At 41.2% G+C, this 22,977-nt stretch overlaps 2 protein-coding genes across 8 annotated transcripts in view; one reads left to right on the top strand and one right to left on the bottom strand.

Moving 5' to 3' along the window:
• The window catches only part of wdpcp (WD repeat containing planar cell polarity effector), a 77,275-nt gene extending 58,183 nt beyond the window's left edge, over positions 1-19,092 (bottom strand). For 6 of the 7 annotated variants that reach the window (XR_004660095.1, XR_004660097.1, XR_004660096.1 and 3 more), the window contains exons 1-2: positions 18,933-19,092; positions 2,097-2,181 (exon numbers count right to left, since the gene is read on the bottom strand). Coding sequence is in view for 4 of the 7 variants with exons in the window: in XM_034897921.1 (XP_034753812.1) it covers positions 2,097-2,181; positions 18,933-19,031 (184 nt within the window). In the remaining 3 variants the exon portion in view is untranslated. Of the gene's footprint in view, positions 1-2,096; positions 2,182-6,461; positions 6,547-18,932 lie in introns of all 7 variants that reach the window. The other variant, XM_034897923.1, reaches the window with a different exon arrangement.
• A 398-nt stretch (positions 19,093-19,490) lies between these two features.
• mdh1ab (malate dehydrogenase 1Ab, NAD (soluble)) overlaps positions 19,491-22,977 on the top strand; it is a 5,286-nt gene continuing 1,799 nt past the window's right edge. Inside the window, exons 1-4 of the mRNA XM_034897924.1 lie at positions 19,491-19,619; positions 20,127-20,225; positions 20,664-20,760; positions 22,483-22,658. Of these exons, the coding sequence (XP_034753815.1) occupies positions 19,611-19,619; positions 20,127-20,225; positions 20,664-20,760; positions 22,483-22,658 (381 nt within the window). The 5' untranslated portion in view covers positions 19,491-19,610. The remainder of the gene's footprint in view (positions 19,620-20,126; positions 20,226-20,663; positions 20,761-22,482; positions 22,659-22,977) is intronic.

The raw sequence follows: 22,977 nt of genomic DNA on the forward strand, positions 1-22,977 counted from the left end.
CACACACACACACACACACACACACACACACACACAGCATTTGTCAGTGTTATTCCTGCAGGCCCAAAACTATAAGCAGCCTGACTCAGATTCGCACAACACATCGTTTCTTTATCGCTCCACAACTCTTGCTGCCGCTGCAGCTCCAGAGTCCAGGTCACACTAATACAACAGGAGAGCTGATGGCAGACACACAAACACAAACACCACTTTAAGTAATGGCTTGATGTAACTTTTTCCATTTCTGACATGGATAGTGATTTTATAACCCTGAGTATCAGCCAAATTAATAGTTGTATTTATAGAAAGTCGCTAAAAGCATGGCCACAATAATGCGTGATGGTGCAATTTGTGTGGTATAAGTTGAAGCTATATTTGTGGATTTGGTGATTGGCATCCAACGTAGTTGGAATCATACTCGTATGTACATGTCTTAAACTCAGATTTCCTCCGTGAGCAGATGAATGTGAAAGCAGCATTCTAGTGTCAAACTCTGCACATTCATCATTCTGAATAAACATCCATGTAAAGTAACAATGAGCAAACACATTTTTGAGAGGAGGGGGGACTTTTATCATTCCCCTAAATATATTCAAAACAGCCCTCCTAAACAGTTAGCAAGTTAAATCTAATCCTTATTATAATCCAAATTCTGTTCAGTCTGTAATAAATCCTTAACTAGTCTCTTGTGGATTGAGGGACAAATAAAATATTTTTTCTTCACAATGATCTCTGTTGAGGTCTTCTAACTCATGAACTGTTATGCTGCTCTGTGTCCAACAATAGAAGGCTGTGAGATGTCTGCTGTGGTGTGCAGCTGTACAAATGTGATTACCACATGTAGAGCACACACAAACCACACAGAAAATATTGTTTTTAAAGCATTACACAGTCAATGCCATTTATTTGAATCCATATTTTTGTTTTTGAGGCTGATGTATATAATGTAAAGAAGGTGGTGATAGGGAGCGTCACACCTCAGCAACCAGGCCTCTTCGCTCAGATGTATCCATCCACAATTTTCCAAGATAGCAAAAGACACACACAGCAGGAAAAAACAAACAAATAATATGTCACCAACACATGGGATATACACCCTGTTGTACCTTTGTGTGTACACATAAATGCACACACACACACACACAAACACACACACACACACACACACATACACACACAGTCAGACTCCGAGAGACACTATCTTCGTCTGAAGCTCAGCAGACTGTGAAAGACAAGACAGAATGGAAGGGAGGAGAAAACAAGAAAATGGAGAAACAGAGCATTTACGTCTGACAGAAGAAGATGGACTGATAGGCGGCGAGCAGAAAATAACGAAAAAGAAAAAGAAAAAAAATAACAAAAACTGCCAGAAAAGTCACACTTACGCCACACCCACTCAGCCTGACAAGGAAGCATTGCTCACCAGTTATCGTTTCTCAGTGTATAAATTATGGTGGTGTAGGTGGTGGGATGTACAAGTGACTTAACATAACTGATCAATGTGCGCATAAATATTTTCTTCTCTTAAGTAGTGTGCACTGTACATATAAAAAGAAAACAAAAGACATAATTTATAGCGGTGCTTCCGGGAAAGTTCAATTAAATATGAAAAGTGTCTACCATCCTTTAAAATGGCTCCAGGAATACTACTGCATAAGATTAAAAAAACAAATGTATAAAGGCTTTCTGGCTTCAGAAGGATCTCCATTCAGCATCAGTTGGGGCTGAAGAAGTGTGAAAATACAAAACATCTGTCAATCTTTAAACTATGTAAAAATACAGTTAAATGTTGTAAAAACAAAACAAAGAATGCCATGTATAATGCAATAAACATACATCGATGGCATTTAAAAGAATTTAAAAAAGACAGCAAAGAGAAAGTGAAAACGACAGAGTGAGAACTGGTGTTGACTGAGAGTCAGATTAATAAAATGGATATAGAAACATTTGGGGAGAAGGTGTGAAAACAAAGTGATTGATGACAGAAAGAGCCAGAGCAAGATGGAGTGAGAGGGCAAAAAAAGGAGAGAGAGACAGATAGAGAGGGACTTGCAGACAGAGCGAGAAGGGAGATTGAACATGGTGATAAGTGCTACCTTTGACTTGGAGTGAGCTCTTGGTGGACCACAAGTGCAGCTCAGCCAGGCAAAACGCCATCTGAAAGAGTAGTGTAACCCGAGTCTGTAGGGAGTGAGAGAAAGAACAAATGAAGGGAGAAAGAACCACCTAGAACCAACTAGGACCACAGATGCATATCTTGACAAGACAACATAATAGATCGACACAAATAGGCCTAAGGGTCAAACAAAAGTATGCATGTAGGCACTCGTGCTCACAGACTTATATGACAGGCAGTTACCTGACCATGTACCTAAACTGGAAAAATCTGCAATGTTCTGTAGCAGTATTTTGTTCAAAGTATAGGAGAGATGACTTATCATGACAAGTCAATGTTCCTTTTAGTGTTAATTGTGTACGGTGATCCTCATATGACAGCATTGGCAATGCAAACAATCCTGATCAACATTCATCAATGGTACAGAAAAAGATAAGATGTATTATTATTATATAATTTGGGTATAATAATAATTATTATTATCATTATTATAGTTTTGTGTACTTATTACTATATTTTAACACATTGTTGAATTTCAGTCAATTTTGTTTTTGGTCTAGGACTTTCCTTGACGAGTGCTGCAACAAAGTTTTTTCTAGCACCCCGTCCTGTTCCCCTTATATCTGTAGAAATAGTAAGTTGGAATTACAGTAGTGGTTATGCTCTACAGGTTTGACCAAAAAAACTAATTAAATAAACAATTTAACAGAAAGTCAGACAGACAGACATGCACATGAACTCAGACTGACACTGAGAAAAGGTCACAGGTTGCAATGTTTGAACCTTCACTCACACATCACAGGTGAGCAGTGATGGACAGACACTGACAGCTAAGACAAAGCAAGCAGCATTCCCCACACCAGCTAATAAACACAGGACGGGTCTTTGACAAGCACTGTCTACCGCTGCGTCTTTATTGTTCAGTCAGTTTACTTCTGTTCCTGGAAGGTTAAGCTTTTGCTGTCTTTCGGTCTTGTATGTTTCCCCTGTAGTATTGATGGTTTGTTATTGTATGTTGTTGGTGTATTTTGTCATCAACTACTATTACCAATTATATTCACTACTAACAAATTCTACAACTGTTAGCAATCCTTAACACAACTGGTATTGACATTCTTTAATAACTGGCAGTAATTCTTGAAATAGAATTACTGCAATGACTTATAATGCAAATACTACAAGTGTTACCACAACCCCCAATATACATTTTAACACATCTGTTTAGTACAGTTTGTATGTCAATACTACAAAACCCAGCTGGTCAAGGTCAGTTATGTAAAGTTCAATGTGTTTAATAGTTTTAAAAGTTTAGTTTTTGGGGAATTGTGTCATCATTTGTACTTACCTTAACAAAGACTATATTTTTTGTTTCCCAAAATGCAGTCTGAAGAGGGTTTGACAGAGAAGATAATCTTAGCATGATTGAAATTTCTTAAACTGCAAACAGTCTCTCTCTCTTTCTCTCTCTCTCTTTATCACTCTCTCTATACGTGGAGATACATAAAACAATCAAAAGGTTGCCATTCAAACCCCAAAACTAGAAATCCCAACCAAAATACACTTGGATAACACCGGGTACCATGGAAACACTGGGGCTAGCACGGCATGGCAGCAACGGCATAACGAGTCAACTGACGTAAGCGGATTCTTTTATCCTCTTCTAACCAGCATCTTTTTCTTTTCTTTTTCTTAGAAAAAGTCAGCCCTTTTGGATGGAAAACCTCATTTCAGCCAGCTTTCACTTAGTTATTGCCCGTCTGGCTCACCTAAAAGGTTCTTGAGACATTGTTCAGTGCAGCTAAAGGGGTCTCAGGGAATTTACAGCAGAACAGAAGAAACAAGGGTTGACATTGATACAGAAAATACAGTAGCAAATGGGTGAGTGTGTGCTAGACAAGAATGATGTGTGTGTCCACGAAAACACAGACACTAACAAAGGACAGAGAGAGAGGGCTTTTAAGGACAAGGTGTTCTTGATGTGTACTTAGGCGTTGGATTTCACCCACTTATCGCACCCCCACAACAGTAGACAGATTTATCTTACATGATATTGTGCTTTAGTTATAATCCAACTTTGTTTACATTCCTTCATTAGCTACGTGATCTAGACAAACTGTGGGAAGCACACGTCCGTTGCCCTCAATATTATAGGAGAAAACACAAGCAGTCAATCCTAGTTCTTGCACTTTATCGTGCAGTCAGACTGAGTTAACTGAAAGTCTAGTTTCAATATTGATTATGACTAAGTATGAAGTTTCTGTTTTTTTCTAAACAAATGGCTATCACGTTATGTTTTTACATTTTGTCAAAAGCTGCAAGACTTGTTCAATGAATATCCTCAAACATATTCATGCACACACTCCACACAAAGAGACATACAGTACAGTGCACACACTCACACAGAAGCATGTAGACACAAGCAGCATGCTGCACAGGTCCTGGACAGCTGCCACACTCATTCTGATTTCTGGCTGGGGTTGCTGTGGGTTACCTGTTCCCCGCAGAGCATTATGGGGGTGTACAGCCAGTGTACAGAGGGTTGTGTAAAGGTTTGGGGGGTGTAGGTTATTGTACAATGTCTTTACACCAGTAAAGAGGCTTCTTTAACATCAAAGAAGGGGAGGGAAAACATACTACTCTTCTTTCAAAGACAGTCCACAGGAACTACGACCTTGTCTGCTCTCTGCATCTCTTTCTCTGCTCTTCTTTCACTGTCCCCTCTGGGTGGTTACTGAGTGTGAGAGTATGTGTGTGCGTATATGTGTGCATAGAGGAACAGCAGCAACAGAAAGTGTCTTTGTATGGGTGTGCTTTGATGTGGTTGTGCAAGATGTAGAAAAAGAAAGTCAGAGACAGAACTCTGAATAAATATTTATTTGAGACTGCTTCTCTTTGAGGGAAAGAGAATCAATGGAAGCCTTTCTAGAATATCTGGATTGTAGTCCTGTTCCTATCTTTTACTTGTTCTTGCTCTCAACAACCACAACAGACATGTACAGTATTTAAGCTAACACAATCTACATAAGACAGAGCTATTGTTCCATACATGCTCTGTGTGTATACAGGGACAGGTTTGAATCAATAAAACCTGCTTGTGTTTTCTCCTATAAGTTACGGATTTTGGTCCAGATTGTTGAGGGGAATGTATGTGTGCTTCCCACCCATTTGCTTTGTAAATCATAAAAAGGTACCACGTATCAACATTTCAACCATAATTGGCTGTGGCTGGGGACTGGTTACTGTTTAACTGAGATAACTTTGGGGTACTTAACAGTGGTGTGGTTTCTGTTGCATCAGATGTGAGGTCATAAACAAATAAGTTCAAAATTGCCCCAGGGTCTATTAGGGCCTTGATGCAGATCTGGAGATCACTGCATCTAGACCGGCCTGAAATGAAGGCAAGTTCTCAGACATGACATTTTGTTTGACATCTCAATAATCCTTTCTCACAGGTAAGTACACTCTCTCTCTCTCTCTCTCTCTCTCTCTCTCTCTCCTTTTTTCACTCTTTTTTCACCTACACATGCCAAAGGCAATGTTGTCAGCTGATGCAGTGGTCCCATCACTGTGAGAAGAGTGATGTGGTAAATTACAGGGTTAAAGAGCTGCCATAGGGTGACTGACACAAGGACATCACAGCCTTGCCTAATTCCCCCACCCTCAACACACACACGCACACACACACACACACACACACACACACACACACACACACACACAAACACAGCAAGCTTTTACACTCTCATACTTGCAATTCTTACTCTCCTAATTCTTTGTCTCATTTCTTTTAAAAAGGACAGTATTTTGGTGTGTCTAATTTTCTCTTTCTCTCTTACAGTTTTTACTCTACTCTTTATTGTCTCATCTCTCTCAAAAGGACACTCTTTGTACTTTTTTCCACAACCTTTATCTCTCACACTCTCTCTCTCTCCCTTTCTCAGCTACTGCCTGGTCTTGTTTTGGCTCTCGAAGAGAAATTTAGCAAGCATGAAGAACATTCAAAGAGCAACCAGAAAGTATATCTATAGAGAGAGATAGGTAAGGTAAGGCAGGTCGTGAGTGTGTAATTGTTAGTACATTGAACTTGAAGTTCCTGCCAAGTCACAGACATACAGTATATGAACACATACACTCATGTATTCAGTAAACACACTCAGGTACTCAAGTCAGTCCTACGTCCAATCTCTTAAAGTTCTGATATGTGAACTCATACGGCACACAGCCACATATGTATGCATGGAAGGGCAGATACAGTATGCACCTCTATCTTTTAACGGTGTGATACCTGAGCAAATGTACACATGCACACATTTACATACATATGAAGCCACGCCGACATACTCACACAAGCTCTTATCTTCAGTGTATCCTTGAGGGAGAAGTCCTCGAGCTTCCAGTGTCATATCAGACCAAAGAAAGGTGAGCAAACTCTGAAAATGCCAGATAATAGGAATAATAAGAGGGAGATAATGAGGAGTGAAAATGGATAAAAACAAAGAATCCAATGGCTGAAAGTGGTCTAATGTATATCACATGAGGCCTGTGACCTCTGAGACCACAGCTAAAGTGTGTTTGCGAGGTAGAGAAGAGACTTCTCAGGGGAAAAAAACTGCACAAAATGATCACTTCACTCAGGTCAGAAAATATTGATGGTGCAACACAGATTTTGTTGCTCTTATTATTATGCTTTGTCTTTTTTCTACTTTGGGAATAATCATGCTCTTGGTTTGGAATTACAGTTCCCAATATGCTCCGGGGATGTAAACAGTAAATGCAATGTGTCCGTTGATCTAAAAAGCACTATCACTGGATGACTTAGAATTTATTTATTTTTTTCTTAAAGTGACGATTCTTAGGAAAGCTCCGGAGTTATAAGGAGCTTCTAAGCTCTTTAAGTTAAAAACATGTCTATAATGGCTACATGACTCTTTGCCTCTTGCACCTCTGGTGTTAGCTAAGGAATCTGAAATGAAGCAGATCAAAATTCCCATAACACACAATTAATCTTAACATTGTTCTTCTTTTAATGACACTTTGAAAATCTTAACAATTATGAAGAAAAATCTGTTCCACTAGGGTGAAACATTTCCAGAAAATGCATTAGATTTTTACTTTTACATCACTGGCTATCCCATTACTTACAGTAAGAATTAGTCCCGGGCATAATTGTTGTTTTAAGACGGGAGACAAGAGTGGGTACTTTCTGTATCCTGCACCTTCAGATAAATTGAATGACCCTAACATGACATGGATATCTCCACTGAAGATGATAGATAAACGTTGATTACAAAGTTGTTGTCTTTGTACAACTCATACAGCTCCATCAAAGCTCGTCACCATTGTTTTTGTTTCTAGTTTCATGAATGTAGCTAGCTATGTGCTGTAGGAAGATGACGTTCCCATTCTTAATCCCACCTACTGAGGTCCAGGTAGACAATTCTTTCTCCAACAAGGAAAACACAACATCAACTCACTACATTGTTCTGTGGTGTACTTTGGTGTGTAATAAACACTGTAGCCTCTAGGCGTCACTAGCGGGGCTTAGTCATATTCTTGTCAAATTCTTTTCTTCTTCACCCTCTCTTCCTCACTGTCGCTCTCTGAGTCACTCTACTTCAGTGATTTTGTCAACGACCTAAGGCGTTACCGAACTCGACACGCTGAGAAGAGAAAAAGAGGGGAAGAACTGAAAAGTATTTACTTCACACACACACACACACACACACACACACACACACACACACAATCTTCTGAACTGTCCCATTAAGAGACAGAGAATTTGGTGTAGGACAGTGGAGGGTGGCCAAAGTGGCGCCAGGCAGCAGGTTTTCATTCACACACACACTTAGAGTCCCACAGGAGCCCATTCAGCTGTCGGCAGAAGAAGAATAGAAATGATTGACAGGCAGAACAAAATGAGGTAAAGGTAATACTATTCAACAGAGGTGACAGACGGTCACTCTGTGTGCGTGTGTGCGTGTGTGTGTATGAGTTTTACAGACCATGTCAATCAGCAGGAAAATGAAGTTCGAGTGACATGACCGCTGGGTATGGTACTTTATTGAGTGATGTGTGTGTGTGTGTGTGTGTGTGTGTGTGTGTGTGTGTGTGTGTGTGTGTGTGTGTGTGTACTAGCTCATGTAAAGGTGTATATGTGTAGATCACTTAAAGCACCATTCCACTTTTGGAGGGCATGTGGAGGTGAGGAGTTGAAAAGTTCAGGTGTTCAGAGAAATAATGCAAGAGAGACTCTATTGCCCATAACAAAACACAATAAGTCCTTTTTGTGCTTAAACCAACTAAACTGCAAAGTTTCACAACATGAACGTGTCTAGTTTAGAAGATGAAGATGAAGAGAAGCTTAAATAAATACACATAAATAGATACACGTACAGATTTAATTTTCTGTCAATCACCTAATCAATTCATCCACTAATCGTTTGAACTCTGTCCTTAGACAGTCATGTTACTTTTCTAGCTTAGGCCTTATTTACCTTCATAAAAATGATCATTTGACATTTTACGTATTCTTCATGAACCTCCCTCTCATACACACCTGTCTCCTTTCATAGGTGTGTGTAGCTATCTTTGTTTTTTCTTCAGAATGTTTTGAAGTAGTAAATAAAGTTTAGATTTTTGTTGGTCTATTAGTGAGGATGAATGAACATTATGTGTTTCTGAATTGTAATTGTTCATTGAAATATCAATTCAGCATCCCCCCAAAAAATATCTGAGAATGTAATAATCTCGCAGCCTCTGTGTGTCCATGGAGGGACAAAGGGAGGGAGAGAAAGATGGACACAGGGTGACAGAGAGATGAGTGGAAGCTCTTCTAAGCAGATGTGTAAACGTCATTAGAGGAGGTAATGGAGGGAAGAAGGCGTGGGGGGACTACTGCAGCAGAGGTATTTACCCAAAGCCTGGAGCAGAAATACAAACACAGCACCAGTAATGATAGAGAAAGATAGAGAAAAAGAGACGTTTAGTAAGAAATCAGGTCTTGATTAGGCAGAAAATGTGTTGAAATAGACAAGCAACATGAGAGAGGCAGACCTCTGGTTTAATCCAGACAGCAATATGTTTTACATTCCAAAATGTCCACATTTAGACCGGACGCCACTAAACCGGCAATGGTTGCCTTTCACCCCTGTTAATAGACCTAATCCTGGCAAGTGTTTCACTAAAAGCTGAGTGCATCTGCCCTACAGCAACGCCCAAGGGCAGGAAAGACAATACTTCCAGACCAGCGGCACAATTGCTGGCTGACTTCAAAGAGATTCTCGGGGACTATGTTCCTCTCTGGTGTCTGTCCCCTGTCACAGCGAAGGTGAGGCGTGTCACACTGACCGTGGTTTTGTTTATGTTGTCGGATTTTCTTCTTTTAAAGCCCTTTGGTTCCCTGTTGTTTGCCCCTCACCTCCTGACCACAAACACACTTATTAAATGGTAAACCCACACATGGACTCAAAAACATAAACAACTGACGAAATACTGTATGTATATTTGTGTGCACTGTGCTGACATGCAAATTCACCACAAAAACATATGGCTCAGACAGACAAAAACCAACACAAAGTCCATATATAAAAATGCTTGGTATTAATTAAATGCATATACACCAACTGGGTGCCCCTGTGCATCACCTTAATGAGTTCAGGATAAAATGGTACAAATATGTTCATCAGAAAATATATTTCCCCCTTCATGGTGGATCAAAGAGAAAGCAGCTAGGGTACATTATTTTACAAAAATGTCCTCCAGCTGTATTTTTAAGAGTGTACACACATGCAGAAACAGCTCAGTTAAAGCTTTCCACAATGTGTGTGCACAACATAATGCAAACTTTCTCTCTCTCTCTCTCACACACACGCGCACACACATACACGCACACGCCTGTCAAGGCTCAGGAAGACGGAGTCCTTTAAAGTTGTTGTCAGATGCACAGAGCAAGATAGACCCTGGCAAAACGAAAAGGTCACGATAGACGTCCCCTAGACTTCTCCACGCTCTTATTTCCCCATCACACACTCACACACACGCTGTCTGTCACCTCCCAGACGAGGCCATGACACCTTGGACACCTCTCAGCAGGCAGGGCCTCCATCTCTCTCTGACAGGTTGACATGGCCCAGAGTGGTTGGACGTCGATGGCACTCTGACCAAGAAGTTTGTTCTCTTTGCTGTGACCTCAGAGATGGATGCTGGTGTCATATCTCCCGTTTTCACCTACTGCAGTAGTCTCCTGTCTAGAAGTACACATAAAACCCTTTCTAGCAACTTTTCTCAGCTCTACTTTCCTTCACCTTGCAGTTGTCTATCCCCCTTCATCTTGGTTCTGGGTGGCGGGGGTTTCCAAAGTTCTTTTCTATTTGGGGATTGCTATAACCTTCCAATAGAGATTTAAACAAATTCTATCACAGCTGCTAACAATTACTTTCATTATTCATGTCAAGAACACAGCCAGGAAACAGGATTCTGATGAACATATAGGCTTTTGTGAGGACTAAAATGGAAACCCTTTGGTTTAGTTTTCCTCATAGTTTTCACTTCTCTACACTCTACCTGCTGAACCAAATGCCAAAACAGTGTAAAACGCTGTAAAAATAAAACAAGGGGGGCGGTCTTTAGCTCACTGAGAAAGTACCCTCGCCCCATGTTGGCTGAGTCCTGCAGCGGCCCGGTTTCGAATCCAGCCTGCGGCCCTTTGCTGCGTGTCATCCCCCCATCTCTCTCTCTCTCCCCCTTTCACATGACTATCCACTGTCTCTATCTAATAAAGGGAAAAAACCCTGAAAAAAAAATCTTAAAAATAAAATAAGGATGATTGCATATACCTTCAACAAAGTTTGAGACACAGCTGGGAAAGGTTCTTCCTATCATTTTTGCCTGCAGTAAAGGGTCAATCAAGCTGCTGCTGAGGTTTGAAATTAGAAGAATGAAAGCACAAAATGAGACAATTGGGCGTGCGCGCGTACAGACACAAACCACACACAAACACACACACACGTGTGAGTAGGAAACAACCCAATACTCTTGTTTTGAGGACAGTCATTGTGGAACTTGTGTCCACCAACTTAGACACACGCTTCTGTCAGTGCTTTGCTCCATTTGGCCCAAGAAGTTCCTTGTTCCCTTCACTTTGTCAGATACACATACGGATCCCTCTCTCTCTCTCTCTCTCATGCACAGAGGGAGAATGAGGGGAAATTCTCCAACACTGATTTTTGCTGTTATACAATAGAGGGCTCTGCCTCTACCACTGGGTCAAGTCATGTCTTGTCAGACCCTGTATCCTCTTTCCATTGAGCATGACGGTTACAAGTACCACAGGGGCCTGCACTGGGCCTGTTAAACACATTCACCCTGCAGTTAGACCTGTCTGACTTAAAGAGAACAGGCTCGTCTTTCACATCAAAAGACCGTACAACCTCACCCCACGCCTACAATTCAAATAGAGTTCACTGCGCATCTAACAGAATGTCAAACGGTCTCAGGGAAGAGAAGACAATATTGTTACATTTATGTAATTTTTAAGAATTCTTACTGTTCTTTCTTGTATTGCTACCCAAAGTTAATCAATACTTTAAAACACAACAGAATTGTTTCCAAAGACATAACTGACAATGTCCCATGATTTTCTCACCCATAATGCCATTTATGGAGTAATCTTCATTAGAGGCTCTGTGTTACAAGCACTTGGGAGCTTAGCAGTTAAAATAACACACCCCATTAAAACATCATCTTGAAGGGGAAATTTGCTCACTCAGAGGAAGTGATTTTGACAGATGATGTGCAACTGTTGGTTTAAAAGCCCACGTGTTGCTTTTGCAAAAATCACACCTTACACAGACTGAACTTGAGTTGATTCAACAATACGAGTATATTCTTTTTACAATGCATACATATTGAACAAGACTGGTCAAAAAATAATAAAAACCTATTTTAGAAATAATGTCCACCCACCACGCAGATAATGAGGGGTCTGGGCCTCAACAACTCTCACATACTTTTAGCCCTAATGTCACACATTTAAAAACAACCCAGCATGAGACTATCCATGTATTCGTGTGTGATGACGATCAGAGACAGTGTAGATGAATTAGTGCGGGACCACTGTGACAAATTTCCCTCCAGTGACAGGCCCTTCACCGGACCAAACCTCCCCCTCTACTCTCATACATGTACACAGGCTTAACGTCGTCTGGGCGGGCCGATCCCAACGGCTCACTGTCGGCACGGCAACGAGCGCTATCCTGGCTAACATCTGCCGCACGACCCGGGGCCACTCAGAATGGGCCTTAATCCCCACACAGCCATGTTGTGGGGGAAAACATTCTTTCCTTTTAGTGAGTGCAGACAAACAGGGACAAGCTGTGTTGCTGGTAACTTGCGGGCAACCAGCCTCTTGGTAAGACAGGGAATGTTGTTGGTTGCGTGGCCCCCAATTGTGCCGCGGCCCATTATGGCTGTGCAGAAGGGTGTGACTGCCAGCATCGGCAGTGAGTTGCCGTCACTGGTCCAGTTGGATGGATTTGGGTTTTGAGGTTAATAAAAGGTGGTGTGAGTGGGCTAGGTGGGGTAGGTTGGGGTGTGTGTGTGTGTGTCTGTGTGTGTGTGTGTGTGTGTGTGTATGGGGGGGTTGTCAGCCAGCCTTGTTATGCTAAAACAACAGTTGCATTGATGAAAATGCGAACCACTTTACACTCTCTCCGGTGTGAAATTACTGCCACATCAACTGGCAACTGGCTGTGGAACCAGAACACTGTTGCTGCCACATTTTTGGTCATCCTTCAGTGAGTTTTCAAAAAGTGTGTGTTGCTTTGAACAGCAAAGTGAATGGAGAGTGGGCTTTCAGTTAGGACAGATAATCAACATTGGCAGTTTGGTGCCCCCTTGTGGAAACTCCCAATAGAATAGGGGCTGTAGGAGCACACAAACACATTTTCGCAAAAAAAACACTCTTATTTCCACATACAGATACATACACCAAGAATCATTTAAAGTCATAACACGACAAGTGAACAACTCCTCTCTTCCCTGAAACAAGCCAAGCTATGATCCTTCACATCACGGTGTCTGATAAAGATCTTCTATAGCGGAGGCACACAGAGGAAATGAAGACAAAGTCCCATCAATCAGTCCATCAACTGCTAGGAAATATGTATTTGTCTTAATATGGAGTTTGATTCCATCAAACCCATTTCACGGACCATTTCCCTATGCAAACACCTTTGGAAGAAAGAGGGAAAGAGAGAGTGGCAGTGTGGGGTTGAAGCTCGCACAGAGGGAACACACCTCCAAGGATGGCTCGGTGTGTGTATAGTATGAAATTTAATTGAATAGTTCTGCATCAGTGCCAGGAAGATAGTTGGTGTGTTTGCAGAGGTCTGTGTTATTTCTGATTAAGGGCTTGGTTGTCTTTTTTGCCCCACAGCAAAGCCAATATTGGCTGGAAACAGAGTCCTTCTCAAGATTCAATCACAGACAGTCAGAGAGAGAGAAACTCAGAGGAACATCACAGCGGATTGGAAACGTTTGTACGCCTTCAGGCTGTGTCCTAAAAGTGCCAGAGCCACACAACAACAGCAGCTCAAATGAATCTGCAGGCTATTTCTGGAAGAAAACAAATTCATGATTTCTCAGCTCAGCAAAAGGGTTATTTGGAAGATGTGCTTCGCTTAGTACAAAAGGAAAATGCGGATTGGAAAAATATCTTTCAATTGACAATGAGAATTATTAAAAAAGCTTTGGTGAATTCAATAGCTAAGGTCTATACCATATCATTCCACTATCTGGGTAAGAATTTGGTTATAGTAGGTCCGCTGTAGACAAGTCTGTTTCCACATGACAAGACTGTTTCTGATAGATGACAGTTTTTAAGCACAATGAGCACACACATTCACAGAAAACTGCATGAATAATGGAAAAAAAAAATCTTTACAGACTATGTTGACCTTTTTTTAGATTGTTACACCACTTGTATCTGAAGAAAAGGTTGTCCCAGGTTATTAGAGAATGTAACAGTGTGAGTATTGAGCTGATGAGTCCACTCTTGTATGTACTGTACCATTAAGATTTGTGTTAAAAAATGCAACATCCCTTGGTTACCAAATTTTTGTGTGAGAATTCAAACTGACAACCTTTCACTCACAAGCACATTCTTAAAGGCAAGGCCACTGCTCCAGCAACAAGTGTTTTTGGAAAGTCTTTGCTACAAATCCATCGACACCAGCTTCCAAGTGCAATGTTGAGTGACATCCAAGAATGACTATGGTTAACTATAGCCATACACTGCCACCTAGTGTGTTATTATGGTTACTGTAAACAGCAGGAAAGGGACACATAGGCTCATCTTAAAGCACAGCTACTGTCTGCATTACAGCGTAGGTACCACAAAACACAATAAGAATAATCTGCTCCATCTGATCTAAAGCATCATCGACTAATCAAAAAGGAACATGTCAGTGCTAAGAAATAGATATGCCACAAAGTAAACAGGGTGATGGCACAGGGACACAGAAGGTGAATGTGATGGGAGATAGTAGTGACGATGATGTAATTATCTGTGTTTGAGCGTTGTGTATGTATTTATGTGGGTGCGCTCGTGTGAATGCAACCTGCTATCTCACCGTGTCTGCCTGTACACTACGAGAGCTATTTGGTCTAGCAAGGCAGATAAGAGGGTGATATTGAGGCCAGTGGGTGTGCTGGCTATCTGCCTCCCAGCTGCCAACGTAACAGGGTCACTCAGGTGCACACTGCAGGGACAAGTGGATGTGCAGAATAGAGGAGATAAAGTGGGAAAGGACAGAAAGGGTGGAGGTGAGGGAGGTGAAATGACGAGGGAACAAAAGGAGGAGGAGATGGAGTGGACAAAGGACAGGAAGAGGGGTCAGTATAGGAGACAGACACTGTACAGAGAGAGAGAGAGACATACTGCTGTTCATGCTGTCATGAATTTGTGTGTACTCTTATGTGTAAAATCCAGGCATTGCTGAGTGTGTGCATGCAGCTTAGGTTTTGTGCATTGTGAACTTTGCCCACTCCCCTCGCTTCTGTGGGGCTCCAGGTTTTGCCTGGTTGGTGGGACAAAACACCCACAATGCCGATTGTTTTCACAGCACAAACACAGAGGATCAGGCCGGCAAACTGGCACCAGATATTATCATGTGTGCCGCTGCTGTTTTTGGTTTCATTCGGATTTTCTTCTTTACAAAGACGAAGTATGCCTAATCCCCTCATGTCAACCTGTCTGTGGAGACTGCCAGACAAGAAAATAAACATTGGAGTCTAACTTGTTAATTAACAGTTAACAGCAGCCACAAGCTCTTTTAAATGTGTGCTTATGTAAAGCCAGAACTGTCAAAAGTTGTTTTAATAAATACTTTAGGGGACTTTAGGTTTATACTTTTGTGGCTGCACCTGATGCAGAGCGCACTGAAAGGCAAATTAGTGTTTCCAAGATAAGCAATATTCTGACAGAGCAAGACTTGCCCTAAATCAACAGATACAATCCCAGATATAATACTCAGTTTGGGCTTCCAAAGACATAGAATGGCCCTAAATTGAATATGTTTAGAAATTTGTGTCACAGAGGAGAAATAAAGACAACATTTTGGACCACAGTGATACTTAATAACCAAAAATTACTAAACAATAACCCAGATACATTTTATGATATGAGTACTGTATTGAAACTGGCATTTGAACCACACAAGAACTGCTGTCTGTCTTGTCATGTCATGGCAGCTATAGAGAAAAGTACTAAGAGAGTGATCAGCACATCATAAGAATAAATGTAGGCCAGTGCAACCAAATGGCTTTGACAAAAGATTAACCTCATGGTCACATTGTTCTTTTAATCTTCCCTCACTCGTAGATGTTTCTATTACGGCTATCTCACTTCTGACAGGCGGCATTGAAAAACTTTTACTCCTCTAAACCGAGTGAGGGGACAATGGAGCGGGAGTTGGTCGGTGAATCGGCGCAGCGGGTGCGGTATTACATTCAAATTTATCGCAGAGTTGTGACAAAAAGAGAGATGAGCCAGGAAGCAAAGCTCTCGATCTACCAGTCAGTTTTGATTCCTACCCTCACCTATGGTCATGAAGACTTTGTCATGACCGAAAGAACAAGATCCAGGGTACAAGCGGACAAAATAAGTTTCCTCAGGAGGGTGGCTGGGGTTTCCCTTGAATATAGGGTGAGGAATTCGGAGTAGAGCCGCTGCTCCTTCGCATTGAAAGGAGCCAGTTGAGGTGGGTCGGGCATCTGGTAAGGATGCCTCCTGGGCGCCGCCCTAGGGAGGTGTTCCAGGCAAGTCCAGCTGGGAGGAGGCCTCGGGGAAGACCATAGACCGTATATATACGGTATATATACGGTCTATGGGGAAGACCCAAGACTAGGTGGAGGGATTATATCTCCAATTTGGCCTCGGGATCCCCCTGTTGGAGCTGGTCAATGTGGCTCGGGAAAGGGAAGTTTGGGGTCCCCTGCTGGAGATGCTGCCCCCGCAACCCGATACCGCATAAGTGGATGAAAATGGACGGATGGAATATGGATTAGTGGAACATTGAAAAAAAACTTTTGAGGCCTGGAAAACGTTTTAACAATGTAATCCATTTAATCCTATTATTATATTATAATTTTATTGGCATGGTAGCCTCTATTGTATAACTTAGTTGCATGGAGAAAAAGGCATACAGACATGCAAAACACAGGTTACTTAGATTACCACTAGCTAACTGCCAGATATAAACAACAATTGGGATACCAGTCTGCCCACACCTCTCTGGGCTCTGGATGAAAGGTTTCATTCAAGTATTGCAGCTCAGTTAAACAAAAATCTAGACGATCAAAATTAAGTATATGAAGCCTATTTCAAGGCTCTTCAACTCAATTAAATTTACCCAGAGTGTGATCACACATCACGATGCCAGCAAACAGACAGCTGAGAGCACATGTTTGTCCCATACCGACACCCATGCCACACAGAGGAGTAAAATGTAACTGGAGATGAGAGGAGCACTGCCAGGCTGTGGCAGCTGCTACATCTCTGAATCAGGCTTTCACTCAGAGCCTTTTGAGAAGGGAAAGGTCTGTGTCAGCTCCTGTCACTAGCAGGTGGACGCCCAATCCTTAGGGCCAGAATGGGGCTTTAGATGGAGAATTTGATGTAGCCCTGGTTTATTTTGTAACTTTAGTTTGAGAGAGAGTACAGCAGGATATTGGGAAAAAAGGAGAGAAAATAAATTATGAAATAAGAACTGTTACTTTTCACATGGCAGAGAGAATGGCAAATAATAGATCTAAACCTGGCTCTCTATGGATTGTCACATCAGCACTGTCATTGAAACCCAAATTATACATATTTCATAACTTTAGAATTAAAAACATTTACTATTCAATTGTGTTCCAACAAACTACAATCTTTAAAAAATGTGGCGGTGTAAAAGCTGAAAAATATCCCTAGGCTATCCCTAGAGATCTTGCTCACTGGATCGGCGGACATGCAACAGATGTCATGCACACATTAAAACAATACAGAAGTCAATCAGGATGACAAAATGATAGATTTTAAAAAATTAGGGCTGCACAATTAATCACAATTTTATCAAAATCGCAATATGGGGGTGGGGGGGATAATATTTGTTAAAGGCAATTCTGAATTAAGTGTTGTTGTGCTTCAGAGACATCCCAGCCTACAAATCCTATCCTACAAGACTAAAGAAAGAAACCTTTGTTTGGTACAGATCCTCGCAAAAACCACACTACAGGGCACCCAGATAACTCAGTTGGTAGAGCGGGTGCCCATATATAGAAGTTTACACCTCGACGCAGCCGGCCCAGGTTCGAATCCAGCCTGCGGCCCTTTGCTGCATGTCACTTCCCTCTCTCTCCCCTTTCATATCTTCAACTGTCCTGTCAATTAAAGGCCTAAAATGCCCAAAAAATAATCTTAAAAAAAAAAAAAACTACAAGTCATTCTAATTTTGATCATTTTCAAAAGAAAATGAGAATAGTGGTACAACAATGATCATTCCCTCCAATACAGCAAATCGTATCGCAATCAAAGTTATTGCAATTAGATAATTTCCTCATATCGTGCAGCCCTGGTAAACATATAGGGTAAAGAATAGAACCCAGGAAGATGTCACGCAGCAGAAAATAATGCTCATGCCACAACCACCAATACCTACAGAAAAATCTGTATTTAGCACAATATAATTTGGCACAGTATCTTAACCCTTCAGCCAGCCAGCCAAGCCCACAGTAAGATCACAGTCAGATGCCAGCCAGTTGAAACACATCCCCACTGCTTTCTCTTCAAGTCATGTAATGAGCCTGTTATGAGGATATGAAATATTCATGATAACCATGCCAATCTAACACTGGGCCTCTAAAGGGGTCCTCTCAACTCAAAACAAAATAGTAAAGAAAAAACAATTTACACCGCTAATGAAACAAAGATGAGGAGACTGCTTTAAAAACAAAAGATCAATCTATCAAAAAGTTGATGTGCTAATAGCGGATTAATAATATGTGGATTAATAATATGTCCAGGGTAAAAGCACAATTTAGGAAAACAGTGATGAAACAATAAAGAGATATTAGACGTATTTCACTTAGGGCCATTATAAAATGCTTTGTTAAGTCATCCCTGCTGGGAAAATGAAGACCCAATGACTCTGGTTGATATTTATTGAACATTTAAACCACTGTGTGTCTGTCTGACATTCTCACAGATAGAGGAAGGGAGAAAGGACAGACAGGAAGATGACACAAGTTAACGTTACTCACGTTATCAATAACTTACCTTGTTATTTTCAGTGACGAAAACTGCAAAGATCTTCGTACTCGCCCCCTTTTTTAACTTAATGTTAACTTCAAAATATAAAATGTGCACTGCAAACATGAGTATGCAATTTTCGTTTGATCAAAGTCGACACGTGAATGCCAGACGCTGTTTGCTCTTGATAACTTAGCTATGTCAACGCCGTTACTCGTCAGTTAACTTAGCTACACATGTTGGTCCTCTGTGTATCCTAACGAGTGGTTAATCTAAAGTAACAAACAGTGCTCTCGATGCTAGCTAGCTAGCTGGCTCTAGCTGCCGTTGTTGGATACAGGTCGCTAAGCAACAACAAGCGGTACTTCAAGGGCTATGCTTAGCTACCCTAGCTAACAGCTCAAATTAGCAAACATTAACAGCCAGCTGGTTGCTATTAGATAGCGATATCGCGTAGAAACCTGTTTAACCAGCCTATGTAATAGTACTGTTAACAATATCCACGTTTTATTTAACTATAAACGGGCTAATTTGTTCGTTTTGACTACTTCTTAAAGGACTACATTATCCTAAAAAACTACAATTACCGGATATTCAATCTGCCGTCAAAGGGTTACAAGTGTCGTGATCAACAGAGAAGTTAAATAGGAGCGAACCTCCGGGTTGAGAGAAGTGGGAGCGAGAAAGAGCAGTCCACGTCATTGTATGAACATGGTGAGTAAAGCCATTGATTCTTCTTCTTCTTCTTCATCATGCATGTATAACGCAGATAAAACTGCAGTTATTACAACTCATCCAATGAGAAATTCACAGAGTTCGTCAACATTTTAACTGTAGCTACTTGTCGTCTGGCTCGCGGCTTGACTTGTAACCAACTCCGGCTCTATAAATTGCTTTATTAAAAAATCTAGTAAATTCTCGTGTCATACTGATGTAACGCTTTGGTAATGTAATACTGGGGATTGAATCAATGCTGTTGTATGAATGGTAAAGACGTCGGTGAGCTTGATAACCTAAGTATATCCTGATTTTGTCCTGCAACGAGTCTTGTATGGAAAGCACAGTCTATTTTTGATGTGACCCCCTCTGCTTTAGTAAACCCTGTTGACAAGAATAGACACCCAGGCACCCACGTGCGCTGGACAGTTAAACTGACATTACTGTCCTCTCAGTCAAGTCAAGGCTAACGTACGTCACTTTCCTTTTCCGTGTGTCTTGCAGTCTGAGCCTATTAGAGTTCTGGTGACCGGAGCTGCTGGACAGATCGCCTATTCCCTGTTGTTCAGCATTGCCAAGGGAGATGTCTTTGGGAAAGATCAGGTAAAGAAGGGCTTTGTCTTTTTCCCGTAACACTCAATTCCCTAATTTCATTAGGCATTTGTTGGGGCAGTATCAGAAGACATTATTCACGTAACAACTGTGACTAGCACAGGCTTTTCTGATCATATCTGGGGGTGACATTGGACAGATGTTGCTCCTGTGTGAAGTGATCTGATTTCACTTCTCGTCCTGGGACAAGCAAGGATCGTCTTTAAAGTCAATGAAATGGATGTCATACCAAGGCTCTAAGGCCAAGTTTAAAACCACTTGATTTATTTGACACATGCCACTGTAAGTAAGCCACATGGCTTAGGCCTTCACACTGTTCCAGAGACAACTAGGTCCCCACCCACTGACATGTCATTACACATGGGAATTGTTTTTTTTTTAAATTAATTTAAACCCACTGCCTATTTCCTTCCCTCCTTCATGTGGCAGCCAGTCATCTTGCTCCTTTTGGACATTACGCCCATGTTGCCTGTCCTGGATGGTGTTGTCATGGAGCTGCAGGACTGTGCCCTCCCACTTCTGAGAGGTAGGAATTTTGGGGGGGACCCTCCCGTAAAATGGGATTACAGTAAATATGTCTTATACGGTATTGATACACTTGCATCAGATATCACAGTTTTTCTTAAACACGTAGACTATGAATTTTACTTTAAAATCTGCTGTTTTTGTTATAACTAAATTATAGTGTATATGGATGCTGCTGATTTCCGTGAGGACTTTTGGTGTCATCACTGTAACTGATGTCATCAGTCGTGAGGCGCCATTTTGCGCCATCTCCATTGTGACCTGGAATTTTTCCTTTGAATTGGTTCTGTCCTTTGCTTTGTTTAGACACGGGCTGCTAGAGGCCCCTGTATTAACCAACTATGCTGCAAAGACAACGCTTCATACACTGAGATGGGCCCAGCCATACTGTACAATACTCACACATGGGATATCTCCAAAGTACTTTTCTCAAAATTGTGTGCCTGTATCATTTAGAAAGGATGAAAAACCTTTAAAAAAAAGTTTGGTTTTAACATGAGATCTCCTAGTGATGTATAGTCAGATAGACCACGTGTACATATAAGAATATTGCTACCTACTTTGTGTACTCTGGTATAATTGTTTTAGAAATTGTATGAAGTTTATTGTTAACTTCAGTAATTCCAACTTAGAACTTGTTTCTGTACTATAGTTCAGACGGACCAAGTTTACATTTTTTTGAAACAACCCTATCTCCATCCAAGAGACAGCATTAATATGAGCTCACCAGTAACACAAAGGATCGTTACAAACATGCATGGCATACTTTGTTCCAGTCATGTGGGAATCTGCCCCAAAAATGTATTTGATGGCTTTGCGTTGTTCATTATAAACGTATTTCTTTTGTAAATTTTTAATTTTATTTTTGGCTGAAAAGTTTTGGGAAAGTTTGTAAAATCAGTGATTTACAGACAAAACTTGTGCATTTAATTTCATCACAAATTTAGTTTTTGGCAGGGGGTAAATGGTGACTTATGAATCTGTTGAGGTGTGGCAGAGCAGTTTTAGGCCCTGTGAAAACGTAAACATGTTTTTATCAGATGTGCCTTTCGTTTAGACGGTGACGGCATTTTTGGGGCTTAAAAACACAAAAAAGGGAAACCACACTTCAGAGTGGAAATCTTAAAAACGCTCCACTGTCATGTTCACATCTAAAGGGAAAGACAGCGGAGTGGAGAGAGACAAGAAAAAGACGTTCAGGTAGTCTCTTTTAACAGCTACAGATTTCCAGCCTTCTGTTATCTAAAAGATTTTTTGTGTAATGGCTCAATATTTAAATGATTTCGATAATGTGGATAAGGTTTTTATAGTTCGATGACCATATGTAGGCTATTCATATGAGCCAGGGCTGCGAATCTGATGATGAGCGACACAGTCGGTCATCATCACCGGGAGAGAAGTAGGAGGAAGGTTGTACGCAGGCGCGTGGACTTGGTGGGGTTGTGTTGCAATGCTTCACACTGCCACCTAGTGCATACAACATAGAATGTTACAAGCTTTTGCGTCACCATATGCTTGCAGATTTCCCCCCGAAACGCTTGTCCAAATGCAAAATAAAAAGTGATAACACACCGCACAATGGGTTTTGCACTTCCTCTTCAGATCGTTTCAATGTAAAGGGTTAGGGTTAGCCTGAGATGCAAAATGTCATAAAACTTGACATTTATAAAATGTATAAACATTCAACCATTACCAGTAATGATTTCACTTTCTCTTTCCACAGATATTGTCCCCACTGACAAGGAGGAGGTGGCCTTCAAGGACCTGGACGCAGCCATCTTGGTGGGCTCCATGCCCAGGAAGGAAGGCATGGAGAGGAAGGACCTGCTCAAAGCCAACGTGGCCATCTTCAAGAGTCAGGGCGCTGCCCTGGAGAAGTACGCCAAGAAAACCGTCAAGGTACTGACACACAACTTCGTTTTCAGAGCCCTCGTGTTGGCATTTTGAAGTTCATTTGTCTAATGCTCAACCATATTTCTTTTTACCCTTAATGATATTAAGCATATTACAAGTTTGCTTGTAAAGTGCCTCGACTCTGGTAAGAGTAAGATATAAAACCTGCAGCCTATTTTAAATCGAACAAAGCTACAGGACTACTAGTGAGCTGTCCCAATAATGAGTTTATGTTAGTTGAGTTAGATCTCTCTCTCTCTCTCTCTCTCTCTGTGTGTCTGTGTCTGTGTCTGTGTCTGTGTCTGTGTCTGTGTCTGTGTGTGTG

This window comes from Etheostoma cragini, chromosome 17 (assembly GCF_013103735.1).
Source record: "Etheostoma cragini isolate CJK2018 chromosome 17, CSU_Ecrag_1.0, whole genome shotgun sequence".
Taxonomy (NCBI): Eukaryota; Metazoa; Chordata; class Actinopteri; order Perciformes; family Percidae; genus Etheostoma; species Etheostoma cragini.